At 36.4% G+C, this 17,510-nt stretch overlaps 1 protein-coding gene across 8 annotated transcripts in view; it reads left to right on the top strand.

Annotated features, from left to right (window-relative positions):
* Positions 1 to 17,510, top strand: part of DMD (dystrophin) — a 1,967,742-nt gene that overhangs the window by 531,038 nt on the left and 1,419,194 nt on the right. For all 8 annotated transcript variants that reach the window (XM_075200299.1, XM_075200300.1, XM_075200296.1 and 5 more), the window contains exon 7: positions 17,045 to 17,163. In XM_075200299.1, coding sequence (XP_075056400.1) covers positions 17,045 to 17,163 — 119 coding nt within the window. The remainder of the gene's footprint in view (positions 1 to 17,044; positions 17,164 to 17,510) is intronic.

The raw sequence follows: 17,510 nt of genomic DNA, 5'->3' as shown, positions 1-17,510 counted from the left end.
GGCAGGCATCCGTCCTCGACACATAGTGGAAGTGCGGGTACGGTGCCTGACACAGAGCCTTTAACATTACAATTATTAAACTTGTAACATAATATTCTATTTGGAGAAACAAAATATTTGGATTCATTGGCTAAAGTGACAAAGTATAAAAACTAATTACTTAGATATAATAGAATATGAATTTTTTGCTGTCCCCCATATTTATTGTAATAGGCCGGTAGTGGACAATTGGCAACCCTCAATGGGGTCGCTCTCCTACAGATCACCTGACCAGGAAAATTTCCCCTTTTTGGTCCTCTTCATAGTAATTTTGAAATCACAAAAGGAGCACTGTGCATTCACATAGTCTATATAGCATGTTATGCCATGATCAGTTAGCCTACTCTTTGGGCTGCATGAACATTTCATTCAACCTGATCTCCCGATGAGAAAAGGGAGTTCTGCACAACGTTAATGTGCTGCCCCTTTGTGGCCTAGGGCTACTGAAAATGTAATATTGCCAATTACTGGAATAGATTAAACAGTAAACGTGATTACTAATACTTTAAACACTATTTGGAATAGAGCTATATTAATGATTTTTTCCAAATAGTAATAACATTACAACCTTAAATAAATATGATCTGTATATGAGCTATATAAATGTCTAGGCTAGGTTGTTTTATTGGTTACTATGTATTAAATTTCAGTTCCCATGCTATATAATGTTTTATTACTCATGGCTTTTATATTAGTTTACAATTGACAAGTTACAATTACATTAATATCATATAAATGGGTGAAATATTATCTTATTCCAAATATATAAACATATTATGACAGGTGCATTTTAATAAAGATTACAAATATAATTTAGCTGTAGGCACTCCTGCCCATTCTCAGGGATGATGAAAGCTATTTGGGCCAAACAAAAAATGATCTATTTTGTGCACTGCACACCACAAATTAACTTGCTAAATGACATGCAAAGCATGCCAAAATAATTTCAGTACCCCCTTTAGAGAAATATTTATGTCCCCTTTATTAAAAAACTATTTATTATTGTCCATTTCAGTGAAATATATAATTAACATTGCACTCTTCAGTGAAATAAATAATATAGCAGTTAGATTGTTTAAATTATTATTGTGCTCATACTTACAAACAATATTTACTAACAATTTGTCCCCAATAAATACAATCATGGAAAAAAGTTTTGAGAATGACCCAAGAATTGGTTTTCACAAAGTTTGCTGCTTCAATGTTTTTAGAATTTTTTGTTAGATGTTGCTGTGGTATACTGAAGTTAAATTACAAGCATTTCATAAGTGTCAAAGGCTTTTATTGATAATTACATTAAGTTTATGCAAAAAGTCAATATTGGCAGTGTTGACCCTTCTTTTTGAAGACCTCTGCAATTTGCCCTGGAATGCTGCCAATCAACTTCTGGGCCACATACTAACTGATGGCCGACCATTATTGCCTAATCAATGTTTGGAGTTTGTCAGAATTTGTGGGGTTTTGTTTGGCCACCTGCCTCTTGAGAATTGACCACAAGTTCTCAATGTGCTTAAGGTCTGGGGAGTTTCCTGGCCATGGACCTAAAAATTTCAATGTTTTGATTTCCGAGCCACTTAGTTATCACTTTTGTTTTATGGCAAGGTGCTCAGTCATGCTGGAAAAGGCATTGTTCCTCATAAAACTGTTCTTGGATGGTTGGGAGAAACTGCTCTTGGAGGATGTTTTGGTACCAATCTTTATTCAAGGCTGTGTTCTTAAGCAAAATTGTGAGTGAACCCACTCCCTTGGCTAAGATGCAACCCCACACATGAATGGTCTAAGGATGTTTTACTGTTGGCATGACACAGGACTGATGGTAGCGCTCACCTTTCCATCTCCGGACATACTTTTTTCCAGATGCCCCAAACAATCTGAAAGGGGATTCATCAGAAAAAATGCCTTTACCACATTCCTCAGCAGTCCAATCTATGTACCTTTTGCAGAATATCAGTCTGTCCCCGATGTTTTTGCTGGAGAGAAGTGGCTACTTTGCTAGCCTTCTTGACACCAGGCCATCCTCCAAAAGTCTTCGCCTCACTGTGCGTGCAGATGCACTCTTACCTGCCTGCTGCCATTCATGAGCAAACTCTGCACTTGTGGTGTCCCGTTCCCTAGCTGAATCAACTTTAGGGGACAGTCCTGGCGCTCGCTGGACGTTCTTGGGCGCCCGGAAGCCTTCTTCACAACTATTGAACCTCTCTCTTTGAAATTCTTGATGATCCAATAAATGGTTGATTTAGGTGCAATCTTACTAGCAGCAGTATATCCTTGCCTGTGAAGCCCTTTTTGTGCAAAGCAATGATGACTGCACGTGTTTCCTTGCAGTTAACCATGGTTAACAGAGAAAAAACAATGATTTCAAGCACATCCTCTTTTTAAAGCTTCCAGTCTGTTATTTTAACTCAGTCAGGATGACAAAGTACTCTCCAGCCTTGTATTCGTCAACACTGTCACCTGTGTTAACGAGAGAATCACTGACCTGATGTCAGCTGGTTTGTGGCAGAGCTGAAATGCAGTGGAAATGTTTTTGGGATAAAGTTCTTTGTCATGGCAAAGAGGGACTTTGAAATTAATTGCAATTCATCTGATCACTCTTCATGACATTCTGGAGTATATGCAGATTGCCATCATAAAAACTGAGGCAGCAGACTATGTGAAAAATAATATTTGTGTCATTCTCAAAACTGCTGGCCATGACTGTGCTCACCTGTAATCTTTTTCTGTTGTTAATTTGATGTAATCAATATGTGGTATATAATTAAAAACCCTATGGGAAAGATAAGCCGCTCACACACTGTTTCGGTAGTGAAGTGAGTTAATCTAGTAGATAAATCTTGTTTATTAAAGACATAGCCTATATTAAAAAATCGTGGGCACAATATTAATTTAAAGGTCATATTAATTATTTATTTCACTGAAAGGGACACTATTCTTTATTTAATTTCAAAGAGGGGCTATACTTGTAGTGCACTCTCTTGTGGCATGCACATTTGCACCCTGGTAACCATTGGACATCTACCCCCACCCTTTCTAGAGGACTGGGCTTGATGTTGAGTAGCCTGACCTCTTACGCAATGGAAATGAGTAAACATTTGTTTTTCTTTACTAAATTAATTTTTTGGGGCCTTTCTGGCAGTTTGAGCTATCTTGTCTATCATCACAATGTATAAAAAAAACCTGCCCTTTTTCTTGTGGTTTGACATGTGATTTTCAGCTTAATAAATGACATGGTTTATATGCTTACCATTTAAAAAAACTGGGATAGTGGTTTCACACCATGCTTTTTTATGTGCAGTTTGGCCTTCAGTAAAAAAAATAAAGTGTCACTTTACAAAAGCTGCACTTTAGTATATCTCCCCCAAGAAGTCTGGGCAATGGTAGCCCAAGAAATTTAGCTCAGCCAATTGGCTAACCAATTAAATAAAAATAAAAACGGTGACCAGGGCTCACAGTGTGATGAGTTGTGGACACCATGAAACATGGTCCCAAACGTCATGGCACATGGAGGTGGGACTGTGGGACTTGCCATGTTATTCCATATAGATGGCAACAATAAAACAAGTGTGCAAAATAATATGAAGCAATAAAATCTAAATAAGAAATAGAGTTAAAATCCAAAAATGTGTAAGCATTATAATATATGTGACATTCTGTTGTCATGGGAAAGTTACTGCAAGTATCACCTAAACATATTTTCTCCTGTTGCACTGATAATTATCATGTTGAAGTGCAGAGATGGAACATATGGGCATTTGAGTTTTTAATATGTTAAAAGTTTTTATTTAGTTGGAGCATCTGCATCTTGACATTGTTATTCTTACGTTCACACATGGCTCTCCCAGAGTAAACACAATTGAGCACAATTAACATTCAGCTAAAATAGGCAGGATCATATGTTCAATAAACACAATCACAACACATAAGGTACTTTCAGGATTTAACACAACATACCACTGTATCCTTTTTGTTGTAGCTCTTAATTGATTTTTTAATGTAGTTTGAAAGACCCTTCCTGTCACTTATGTTTTCTAAAGAGCTGTTAAAGATTTCTCACAGAGGTTATTTTTTTTTTTTTAAAAAAAAGTAATTGCTTCTTTTTCTTAAAATAAAGAGACATTAGTTGTAAATGGTCATCACTACAGCTATACTAGCATGGCAATGAAATCACATTTTCAGCCGTTCTGGGATGAAAGGTGCACTGGTGGTGCCTACTGATATTGTTTGTTTTCTATATTTCAAAGTATGGAATTATTGTAAATTAAAAAAAAAGTCCATATTCTATTTAATACAGACAGCTCTCTTTAGTGCAAGTCATAATTTTTAGTTCTGTATGTGCAATAATGAAAATAAATCATTAGGCGTTAGTAAGCAGATTAGCACAACACTTTTGGAAGATAGCTAACAAATATTTTACTTTGGTAGTTCAAACGACTATTAAAATTACCTTTATTTTCATATAGCAAGTGGTTAATTTTGATTCTTGCAAAATACAATTTGAAATTAATGTGATCTTACTATGTATGTACTATTTAAAGAAATGTAGCATAATGGCTTGTGTTATAATGTAATTTTGATGACAATTAATGTTTCTTTGTGTGCAGGTGAACTCAACAAAATCCTTCAAGAATAATATAAACTAGTCTGTAAGCATAAAAACATTTTTGCTGCATAGTTCAAGGGATAGGGGGAGGGAGAGTGAGCCATCTCCTGGAGTAGATGGAAATGTACAGCAACAGAGAAGTCACACAGGTCTATGGGTTTGGTACAGCTGGTCTCAGACAGTTTTTTTAAGAAGAAAAAAATAAACTTTCAAAATAAACACATTGCCTGACACTAACTAAACACCCTCTCTCATTTAAAGGACCTTGTGTCCCACAAACATACAAAATATACAACTTACTGGTCACCTTTTGCAGTGTCTCTCAGGAAGCATACAACTTCTTCACTTAATCTGAGAGGCAGACTAAACTGCCTACCAGCTTTTGCTCATCCCCTTGCAAGTGCAAATCCTGATTACCAGCACTTGCTTGTTGGCTAGAAAACCCTAAATGGGCCTTATAAACGGAGCCCACCCTTTTCTCTCCATGTCTACCCCAGGAACCCTTATATTGGCTCACCCTATAGCTGCACAAACTCTTTAAGAGTTTTTTTTTATCACACACAGTCAATCTTCCTGGGGTTTAAAAGCATATCAGATAGAAGACAGACAGCCTAGGCCATATATCTCTGTCATTCACCACTTGTCCAGCAGCGCTTCTGTTATATATATATATATATATATATATATATATATATATATATATATACATAGCAGCCAATGTCAATAAATATGGCTCTTAATTCAGGATTGAGTAGGTATAATTCAAAGTTTGTTCACACCAAGAAACCTTTTTCACAACTATAGCGCTACCAAGGCAGTACTATCCAGCATAAAATATATGTTGTGCTACCATTCTATTTGGATGTTTTACATTAGTCTCTATGCTATCTGAGACCTTCATTTTTATCTGTTTGTGTGATTAATAAATTGTACATTTATATATTTTTATACATTTTTCTAAGGAGTTATGTTTATATGTGACTTATGCATGTGTTTGATATCATATTACTGATACTCATTTTGGGTTGAGTTTCTCCCAGCGCTGTTTTCATCTCTGTATTTATTTCCATTATTGTGGGGGTGTTAGCACCACCTCTTTACAGCTGCGGGCAGTTTCTCATCTCATTAGTGTGAGAATCACTTCAGCACCTAGGTTTTTCAGTGTGTGCTTTGTCACACCAGGAAACCTCCTTCATACAAAGTGGCAGCCTCTGTGAAACCGATAATCAAATCTACAAAACAAAACAGAGGGGAAAGGCGCCAATGGTGTAATATTTTAGGGATAATAGTCCCAGAGACCAAGGTGTATGCATATGCGTACCAAATATATACTTGAAAGCGTGCTCATCAATACAAGAAGCCTGGGTTACTTCACTGCCATCATATAGATCCATTCCAGTCTTGTATACTCATATGGAAAGGAGAGAGAACCAAATAGTGCAATATCTTCAAAACAAGTAACACCAATATAAACCCAGCCACCTGGAAATGTGCGTACCAGAAGTATAGTAAAAAGCGCTTATCTGTAAAGTTGCTTTATGCAACTGGAGCTCATCCTTGCTCAATTTCACTCCATCAACAAGTTCAGGATAGGCAAACAGAAAAAAAACAGTCCCATATAGTGTAGCTTTTTCATATACAGTCCTAATTTATTAACAATATAAAATACACACTCACAATGAAATAATAAAAAAGAGCTTATCTGTATTCCACATGCAATCCCTATCTCCACTTCACTGCATTTAGGTGTCATAGGAAACCGATGATAGTAACTGGAGAACGATGCCAAAAAGAGGGTCCCAATCTTTACTGCCTTACCTCTACGTGGTTCAACTTAAAAAGACTTCATCAGGAGAGTATAAAACCTGTTTGTCAGTCCGTTTATTTATAGCGATGGGTGCCGCCATTTTGCGCATACGCACTGCACAGAACTTACTGCGCATGTGCGACTCGGGCATTGCCGCATATACAAATTCGGATGCTTAAGTAACTTACTTTTATGGCGATTACAATCCATAGGGTGATTTTAATGATAGAGCATGGAATTAAATCAACTATTTCTTATTATGTGCAAAGTATTAGTATTAGTTCTTTGCTCCGGTGGCCATCTTTATGTGGGACATAAAGTATAATCAGGGCCGGCACTGGCCATCTGACACTTCTGGAAAATGCCAGAAGGGCCGATGGTCAGTAGGGCCGGTTCGAGCAGTCAGTGCACTGACACATCCTGGTCACATGTGCCGCCACAGGAACTGGAAGGCAGCTGAAGAGCGGACAGGAGAGACAAAAACAGAAGAAGCTGAGAAAAAGGTAAGTAAACAAAACCGGGCGGGGGGGGGGAGAACAGAAAAGGTGCCACACAATAACAGGGGGGGACGGAGAAGAGGAAAGATGCCAGACAATAACGGGGGGAGAACAAAAAAGGTGCCACACAATAACAGGGGGGGGAGAAGAAAGGTGCCACACAATAGCAGACAGGGGGGGGAGATAGAAGGTGCCACACAAAAAACGGGGGGGCGGGGGGGAGAAAAGGTGACACACAAAAAATGGGATAATATGATTTGGGCCACTATTGCGTGCCATAATTTCAACTGGGGGCACTATTGTGGCATAATATCAACTGGGGGCACTATTGTGGCATAATATCAACTGGGGGCACTATTGTGGCATAAAAAGATTTTGGGGCACTACTGTGTGGTACAATATGATTTTGGGGCACTACTGTGTGGTAAAATATGATTTTGGGGCACTACTGTGTGGTAAAATATGACTTTGGGGCACTACTGTGTGGTAAAATATGATTTTGGGGCACTACTGTGTGGTAAAATATAATTTTGGGGGATTACTGTGTGGTAAAATATGATTTTGGGGCACTACTGTGTGGTAAAATATGATTTTGGGGCACTATTGTGTGACATAATATCAATTGGGGGCATGTACTCAGGCATGAGGGAAGGAGGAGAATGTTAATATAATGTGGGAAGTAGGCTATTAATTTAATGGTTTAGTTTAGGTGGGGGCTAATTATTTAACTAGTGCTATTTTATTTGTGGGGTGATGTGGGTTAATTTTATATTAGGGCCTAGCAATTTAAGATAGTGTGATTGGACCTTTAATTTAATGATGGGGTGGTTTGGGGGCTATTAATTGAAAGTGGGGCTGTTTGTGGAAAAAAATGTGAATATGAATTATTTAATGGCAGTGATGGTTACTGGAAATAGGTATAATTATTAAACGTAAATGCTATTTCATTTTATTGCTGGGGTTGTTTGGAGGGAGGGAAATATGTTTATTTAGCAGCAGCAGCAATTTATATTAAATGTGAATACTAGTATTTTAATGTTGGGGCTGGAGGGAGGCCTAATTATAAAACATGGGTTGTATTGATTAAACACCAGGGCTGTTTGGACTGTTCTAAATTGCATGTACCCATTATTTTTCCAAATAGGACCTCCAGCATTCCAGTATCCAGACAAGCAGCAACTGAACTAAAGACACCAGGTTCCAGAGGTGGTGAAACTAACAAGACAGGCAGGAGAGAGCAGGACAGTCTGCCAACTGTCCTTAATCTGGTGGGGAAGTCCCAAATTTTGGTGACTGTCTCGTTTAGTGAGATTTGGACCAACTACAAGGACAGTTGGGAGGTATGTCCCGCTTCACACTGTACTGCTTGTGAAGGCAGAGCTGCGTGCAACTAACAGTAGTGCACACAGTATTGACTGTGTATTTGTCTAACATTTGTCTAAAATGATAACTATGTTACATAATAGGGGCTCCCTGTCTTAAATACCCCAGGCCCCCCAAGCGTTAATCTAGCTCTGGTTAGCAGGAGGGAGCAGATAGCCGCTCCAAGTCTCTAGATAGGACACAGCCTGCAGAGCAAGCCGAGGAGCTCTAAGTCTCACATGATTTGGTAATCTTGTGAGACTAAGAGCTTCCCTGCTCACTCTACAGAAAGTGCCCACCCTGATGGATGTCAGCAGCACCAGAAGCATAAATAAGTACAGTGGGCTGGGGTTGTTATAATGTGCCTCGGGGCTGGCGTGATAAATGTAATGTTTTATTTTAATGAATGTATCATTGCCCCATGTTGGCCACACCCACAACACAATGTGGCCACGCCCTTTTTGGTGCCGCCGCGTAGGTCCACCTCGGTTTCTTTCCTGCTGGAACTGAGGTGGGCCTGTGGACTATAAATGCCAGGGCTGATTTTTAGTCCCAGTCCGGTCCTGAGTATAATGGACATCGGTAGTCTGCCATATTGGAAATGGGAAGGATATCCATTGATAAAACTAGCTATAAGTGTATCCCAGTTTCCTCTTATGGTACAAATAAAAGAAAATAAATAATATCAAGTAATAAAAAGTAATTGATAGGACTTAGCAATAAGTACTTAAATAATAGACTACTCAGCTTTCATAAGAGGAAGTAAATACATAAATAGGACCATAAAGTATATAAATAGATTAAATCCCCATAGCCATCTTTCATTAATAAATGTGGCAGCATAAGTTAATGACAAAATATTTCAAAGAATAATTTACAGTATAATACATATAAACAATTAGAAAACATAGGAATGACATTATAAAACAGATTAAAATTCTCTATAGAGTTATAAGTTGATAAGAAATATATTAAAACAAAGGTATCAGAAACTCTGTCTCAGCTAATAAATAATTACATGATATAGGAAATAAATACCAATCTAGAGATAACGAATGATAAAACTGTAATGGAAGCATAATAGTAACAAGTCACAAAAAGGGTGCGATCTCATAAACTTCATTGAAACATGATGGGGCAAGGATGATTAACTGGAATACCCAAAACATCTCCCTCATTGTTAGTTTGGTTTGGATGTCTCCACCTCTAGGTCCCAGAGATACATGTTCAATCTTCTTGAAGGTAATATGGCTGGGGTCTGAATTGTGTATATACATGAAATGTTTTGAGTGGCTTTCTACTTTATTCTTAATGTTCGGTATATGCTCCTGTATTCTCAGTCTCAGAGGTATTTTAGTTTTGTTGGTGTCATTACATATTTCGGGTATCATGCTGGGGGACAGGATATCTTTGAGTTTTTTATTCTTTCTAAATATAATATCTGGTTTGTCCGGTATAATGTTCACTAATATAGGGTCCATTTTTAGAATTTCCCAATGTTTAGTGATTTTGGAGCTAATTCTATGTTCGTAGCAGTAAAAAATGGTGATGAAAGGAGCACTATTTTTTTTCTTTTCCTTTTCTTTATACTTCAATAGGTCTGATCTATTTACCCCTTAGTAGTTTTCCATCTCCTAACATGTCCACTTTCATTATGAAAGTGGACATGTTAGGAGATGGAAAACTAATATCCCTTACTCACAATTTTATAGGATCAAGAGAAATTGTAGTACTGAATCTGAGTACAAAGAACAAGTATCTATGTATGCTCAACGCTTCCAAAATAGAGGTTATCTTGATAATTTGATCTTGGACGCTGTAATAAAGATTGAAGGGGTTAATTGATCAGACCTATTGAAGTATAAAGAAAAGGAAAAGAAAAAAGATAGTGCTCCTTTCAATACCAATTTTTACTGCTGTGAACATAGAATTGACTCCACAATCACTAAACATTGGGAAATTCTAAAAATGGACCCTATATTTGAAGATCTTGCACTGACAAGACTGGATTGGATCTATATGATGGCAGTGAAGTAACCCAGGCCTCTGTGCATATGCGTACCAAATATATACTTGAAAGCATGCTCATCAATACAAGATATATATATATATATATATATGTATATATATATATATATATATATATATATATATATATATATATGTGTATATATATATATATATACATATATGTATATATATATGTGTATATATATGTGTATATATATGTGTATATATATATATATGTATGTATATATATATATATATATATGTATGTATGTATATGTATGTATATATATATATATATATATATATGTATGTATATATATATATATATATATATATGTATGTATATATATATATATATATATATATATATATGTATATATATATATATATATATATATATATATATATGTATATATATATATATACATGTATATATATATATATATATATATATATATATATATATGTATATATATATATATATATATATATGTATATATATATATATATATATATATATATATATATATATATATGTGTATATATATATATGTGTGTATATATATATATATATATATATATATATATATGTATATATATATATATATATATATATATATATATATATATATATATATATATATGTAGATAGATACCCTTCTCCTCTATGCAAGAGGGCCTGATTACTTTACTTGCTCAAAGGTGGTGTAAATCAAGCTTATATGTTAATAACTAATTAAAGAGAGAAATTAAACTAAATTGAGCAACTTGTAAGGAGAAAAGGAAAATAAATGTAAAAGTTGTGATTAATGACAGCTGTGGTGCAAAAGGGTTAGCAGGCAGGTTGTTAAAATAATGTTTATACTATTTCGTCCATGCACATTTTAAAGTGTATCTGCAAATCCACGAACATAGGCACACCCTTCTTTTACTGAACCAGTTCCAAAGACTGAGAAGTGGTCTGTGCTTGCATTTACATTAGTCATGTAATTAGGTGCACTTGCACAATAAAAGCAGTGTTGGTCTGCATTTCTTGTGGTTCCTAAATTCTCTCTATCTCTCTTGGCAATGGCTTAGAATGTCTGTAAGTCAAAAGATACCAATATTTATTAGAGATGTTCACTGATCCCCGTGTTTTGGTTTTGGATCTGGATTAATTTCATGTTCTGGTTTTGGCAAAACCACCCTCGCGTGTTTTGGTTTTGGATCCCTATTTTTTCCTAAAATCCCTATTTGTTTTGCTAAAATCACATAATTTGGCTCTTTTTTTGTTCCTACATTATTATTAACCTCAATAACATTAATTTCAGTAATTTCCAGTCAATTTTTGTCAAGTGACAAGAACACTGCTACCCCTTCTGTTTCTGTATGAGCAATGGCACTGGAGACTGGAGAGTGACAAGAATACTGTTACCCCTGTTTCTGTTTGAGCATTGGCGCTGGATCTCCTGTGGAGGAAGGTACTTATGGAATCCAAAACCCACGAGATCCGACAAAGCAGCAATGACGTTTTGCCTCGATTCAGATTCGAGGATGCGCAAAAGTACCAAGCCGGCTGGCGAGCCTACCCGGATCTCCTACGATCAGGTCGGTTCGGTTTTCAGAAAACCGAGCCCAAGCATCTCTAATATTTAGGTAGTATCTTAGAATTATAGAGTTAATGTGCACAAACATATGGTATCTATTCTGAAGCAGATCTTTTATCTATAAAAAAAATATTGCTCCAACTGATTTTCTAACTGTGAAAGGTAGTAATCCTTGTTCTGCAACTTCAAATACAGAGATTATATTTCATCACGGTTGTCATTGGAGATGTTGGTGGACTAAAAAGTGTAGCCTCAGGCAGCATATGGGGTCGGAATACTATGAGAGCCTTTAAATTCCAATGGCATTAACACAGAATATAAGATGATGGTATATTTAGAATTCCATATGGATAGATTTTATGTAATTTGTTAAATATTGTTTTTCTATAAATTATCAAAATTCACATGACCCTTTTTAAACTGGCAAAATACCAAAATTGGTAACCTTTCTTAAATTTCAACTATTGCGTTCTATTATGTTGAAACAGTCCTTCCCATTACTACTTTCATGTAGTTAATTCTATCCCAGAAAATCATGTTAATAATATCATTATACAAATTTGACACTTAAAGTCTAGAAACAAAAGTATACAATTTAGTTTCAACTGTTCCTCGTCCTTTATGATATATACCTCTTTTATTATTATTATATATGAATATACCTCTATACAGAAAGAGTTTAGGGTGGAATTAAGCGAATATGTTTGCTTGGGAGTGGGAAGAATAATGTGTGCCTGGTGACATGTAGTGGGATTTGAGGCACACAAATACTCATACGCGCGCACACACATACATACATACATACATACATACATACATACACACACACACACACACATACACACACCAATCAGCCACAACATTAAAACCACTGAAAAGTGAAGTGAATACCATTGATTATCTCATTACAATGGCACCTGTCAAGTGGTTGGATATATTAGGCAGCAAATGAACAGGCAGTTCTTGCAATTTATGTGTTGGGAGCGGATAAAATGGGCAAGCATAAGGATCTGAACGACTTTGACAAATTTGATGACCAGATTACTAGACAGGATCAGAGCATCTGCAGAACGGCACATCTTGGTTATTACCTATCAAAAGTGGTCCAAGGCAGGACAACTGGTGAACCAACGACAAGATCATTGGCGCCCAAGGCACAATGATGTGCGGGGGTATGAGCACTTGCCGTCTGGTCCAATCCCACATAAGAGCTATGGTAGCGCAAATTGCTGAAGAAGTTAATGCTGGCTATGATAGAAATGTGTCAGAACACACAGTACATTGCAGCTTGCTGCATATGGCACTGTGTAATAGCAAACAGGTCAGAGTTCCCATGCTGACCCCCTGTCCAGTGACAAAAGCGCCTACATTGGGCATGTGAGTGCCAGAGCTGGAAGAAGATGGTCTGGTCGGATGAATCACGTTTTCTTTTATATTATATGGACAGTCAGGAGATGGCATCAGGATGCACTAAGGAAAGAAGGCAAGGCGGCAGAGGCAGTGTGATGTTCTGAGCAATGTTCTCCTGGGAAACCTTGGTTCTTGGTGTTTATGTGGATGTTACTTTGGCACGCACCACCTACCTAAACACCCAAGTTCACCCCTTCATGGCAGCTGTATTCCCTAATGACAGTGGCCTCTTTCAGTAAGATAATATGCCCAGCCACAATGCAAAAATTGTTCTGGAATTATTTGAGGAAAATAGCCCCACCTCGCAACTTTCAGGACTTAAAGGATCTGTTGCTAACGTTGTGGTGCCATATACCACTGGAAACTTTCAGAAGACTTGTATAGTCCATGCTCGATGGGTCAGAGTTGTTTTGGCAGCATAAGGGGAAACTACACAATTAAGCAGGTGGTATTAATGTTGTGGCTGATGTGGCTGATTGGTGTACATTACTTAAATAGATCACTATTCCCAATACATGACTAGAAAAATAAGTGATCATCACTGTTCACCTACTACATCTTTACTCTGAATTTTTCATCTGAAATCAAAAATCAAATGTGCTGCATTTGACATTGCTAAAATTGACCATGAAACACTGTCATAGCTGGAAGATAATGGAATAATGGGCCCTTCATATATTTTACTGCCAATTATTGATCTATTTTAAACATTTCTGAAAAATGTTCTAAATTGTTGTAATTGTAAAGCAATTATTCTGTACTACATACCGGTAATTTAAAAGTATCTAGAGGAGAGTGCACTCTAGTTCATATGAATAAAATGTACTTGCACTGTAATTCCTAAGTATAGTATGCTGAAGTACCATTAGAATATTTAATATATTAACACAGTCCCAGGATTAGGATTTAAAGCATGGATTACCATACATTTTTCATTATCATAGTTAATACGGAAGCCAGCACGAGAAAAAGTTATAAACATACATAAACATACATAAGTCATAACAAGATGCCAACAGTGGATAACCATTAGTAAATGGGTTGTAGGGGGAAGGAACAAAGAGGTTGAGTACTGCAGGCAAGGCTTGTTTAAGAGTCTCAATGATTTAAGATTTCTTACTGTGCATATACTTTCAGGTATAATACTAGGTTTGGGGCTTGTATTTGGTTATTCTCCAATTGCAGATACAAATTTTCCTGACAGGATGAGGTCTCAGTGGTCCTATTATAAGAGAAGACTAGCAGGTGTGTATATAGGTTGGATGTGGTCTAATATATAATATAGGAGACATATTGGTTATGCCTGGTTGCTGCTTTCAGTAAAGAGCAGGTCAAACTAAATTTTTGTCCCTACCATGGAAATAGCATGTAGCTTTCTCCGTAGCTACAGTGTGCCAGGTATAGTTTTTAAATGAACTAGCAATCTATAACAAGTATACCTGAATATAGATATGATACGAAGTGGTGCAGAGCTTTGTACACCAAATCTATGGACAAGGCTGTCTATAATGTGGACTGAAGCAGCTGCGTCAGTAAAATAGTAGAATAGTAAAATATAAACCCATTCACACCTTCCAGCATGGACCATTTGTCCAGGGCACAAAATGTATACATTTATTTTTATTGAAAGGAATGGTACTAAAGTGGTAGGAGGTTGGACTTTGATGTGACGTTTACAGTTTGTGTCTTAGTATAGTGCGGAAGTGTACAGAAAGGCAGAAAGATATCCAAAGTTCTGGATATGTTTCCTCCGAGTGGGCAACAGGCATGTACCTTCCAATACACTGGGAGGACTGTGCAGATGCACGAGTGAAAAACCAATTTTGAGGTGCACATCTAGTGAGCTTCGTAAGTTACTTCCTGTGAGTCACTTACCTGATGAATGTTGAAGAAAGCAACTTCTCCTGCCCTTATGTCTGATACAGGAATTCCTGAGAATAAGAACATGGTATGCATAGAGCAAAGTGCTTGGAGTGCCAATAACAGAAATTCGGGCAGACAGCTCACTTCAGAAGTGGGTGCTCAGACAAGGTCAAGTAAGGCAAATCAGGTTACAAATGAAAAAAGGACTAAGGGTTCACGCAAATACGAGCCAAGTTGTGTGCATCCCTACGACCAGGAAAATGTAGTCATGACCTAATGTGTGTGAAAAGCCACAGGACTGGGATTTCCTGAGGTAACTTTAAGCACACTTATCCCATTATCATTATAGCACTTAAGTCAATGTTAATCACAAACATTACCCTTACTGTACTGAGTAAAATGAGGATCAAACGAGCAATATTTTCAGAACATTGCATTTAACCTGATTAATTATACAGTAGTACTATAAGATCTTTCTTTTGCAGATATGTGCTATTTAATCTATAATAAAACATTCACAACATATCACTCAGTGGGACAGTTAAGCATAAAAAAGCAGATTGTGGATGAGCTTCAGTGTAGCATACACAGTAAAAGAGCTGTATTTAAGCAAAGTTTATTTTCTGTGAATCTTTGAATTGTTCTTAATTCTAAATCACACTCTATATTTTCTCCAAATGTTTTTAATTATATGTTATTGGTCATAAATACTGAATAATAATTATCAGTAGAAACATTTACTTTTTAACCGTACACAACGCTAGTAGTTCCACGAGTAAGTAATGAAAAGGAAGAATAATTTATGTCGTAGTGTTAGGTACCAAGATATTTGTCATAATAAACTTGCTTTGTTATTTAAAACTGGATGTGGATGGAATATATATATATATATATATATATATATATATATATATATATATATATATATATATGTGATGCATGACTGCCTTGAATCAGAATTAGCTTTCAGATGCATGCATACATAGTAATAATTCCAGTTAGGGTGTATGTATCTGGTCTTACTCCACTGCAACCATTCAGCATATGTATTACACAGGTCCAATTTCAAAAAGCTGATCCGGCATCTCTGTCCTGAGCGTACAATACCTGAGTTAACATTTTCTACAATAACTTTATCACATGCAAAGAAATATAACTTTTGCAGTGTGTCAACAATCTATAGTTTGAGCTAAAAACAAGAGCCGTATCCTGTTTCCGTGAATGTGCAACTAACATGGAGTTCAAACATTTAGGGCTCTTTTTTATTATGAATAGAAAAGCTGGGTGTACAGGAGATAGCGCTTCCCTATATCTTTCAAGGAGTCTGCCATGCTATCACTGGTGTTAGCTTCCCCCGGAAAAGAGATTTGAGAGGGAATATTCATAGACATTTTCTTTTATTTATTAAAATAAAGTATTTTGTTCTAATTGTAATTAATGAAATTTTTATTTCATCATTTCTACATATTATTTTTTTATGTTTATGTTTTAACAAGTGGAACTGGAAGCCCAGGTGTCACGCATGTGCAGATGCACACAAGACTGGCAAAACGGTAAAACTACTCTTACCGATCAGTAAACGAGTCTGCCAATCAGTAAAGCTGGGCAGCTGAGCGTCACTCAGCTGCTCTGGTGACATTTTCTTGGTAAATAGCAGCAGTAACTGATTTTATATCACTACGATAAGCGTTGATAAAAAAAAATCTTTGTTATCACTGCATAATAATAAATAGAGTGCTTGGAGTGTTTAGATTTGCATATAATGATTCAAGGCATCTACATAACACTATAATACTGCTTAGTTTCTATAAACTAAGAATAAACAAGTGAACTATATTTGCTTCATCAAGCTTCTTTTTTTTTTCTACAGACCGGATCTGTTTGAGTGGAATAGTGTTCTCTGCCAGCAGTCTGCTGTTCAACGGCTGGATCATGCATTCAACACTGCCCAGCAGCACTTGGGGATTGCAAATCTCCTCGATCCTGATGGTTAGTAAATGGACTTGTGTTTTTAACTTTCATTAACAATTACCAACTTCCCCTGTGGAAAAGACGTATTATTCTAAACGTACTTTGTATGCAAAATGAGTGCAACATAAGATCTTTTGGGACATGTGTGGGGAGATTTGTCATTTTCTCTTGTTAGTGTTAATTCACACACATGCTTTCAAGAGCTCTACTCTTAATTAATGTACATTATTTCTCTTACATGTGTAATTTGAAATTAATTTGTAATCATTCACACAGCCAACATAAGAGAACCCTTTCTGAACCCAACTTGTCTATGTCATTTTCACAATACTACATTTATTATTTGGAAATTGTAAAGGAATGTT

This window comes from Mixophyes fleayi, chromosome 2, assembly GCF_038048845.1.
Source record: "Mixophyes fleayi isolate aMixFle1 chromosome 2, aMixFle1.hap1, whole genome shotgun sequence".
Classification (NCBI taxonomy): Eukaryota; Metazoa; Chordata; class Amphibia; order Anura; family Limnodynastidae; genus Mixophyes; species Mixophyes fleayi.
Note: the sequence above shows the minus strand (reverse complement) of the source record. Positions and strands in the feature narration are given on the sequence as shown.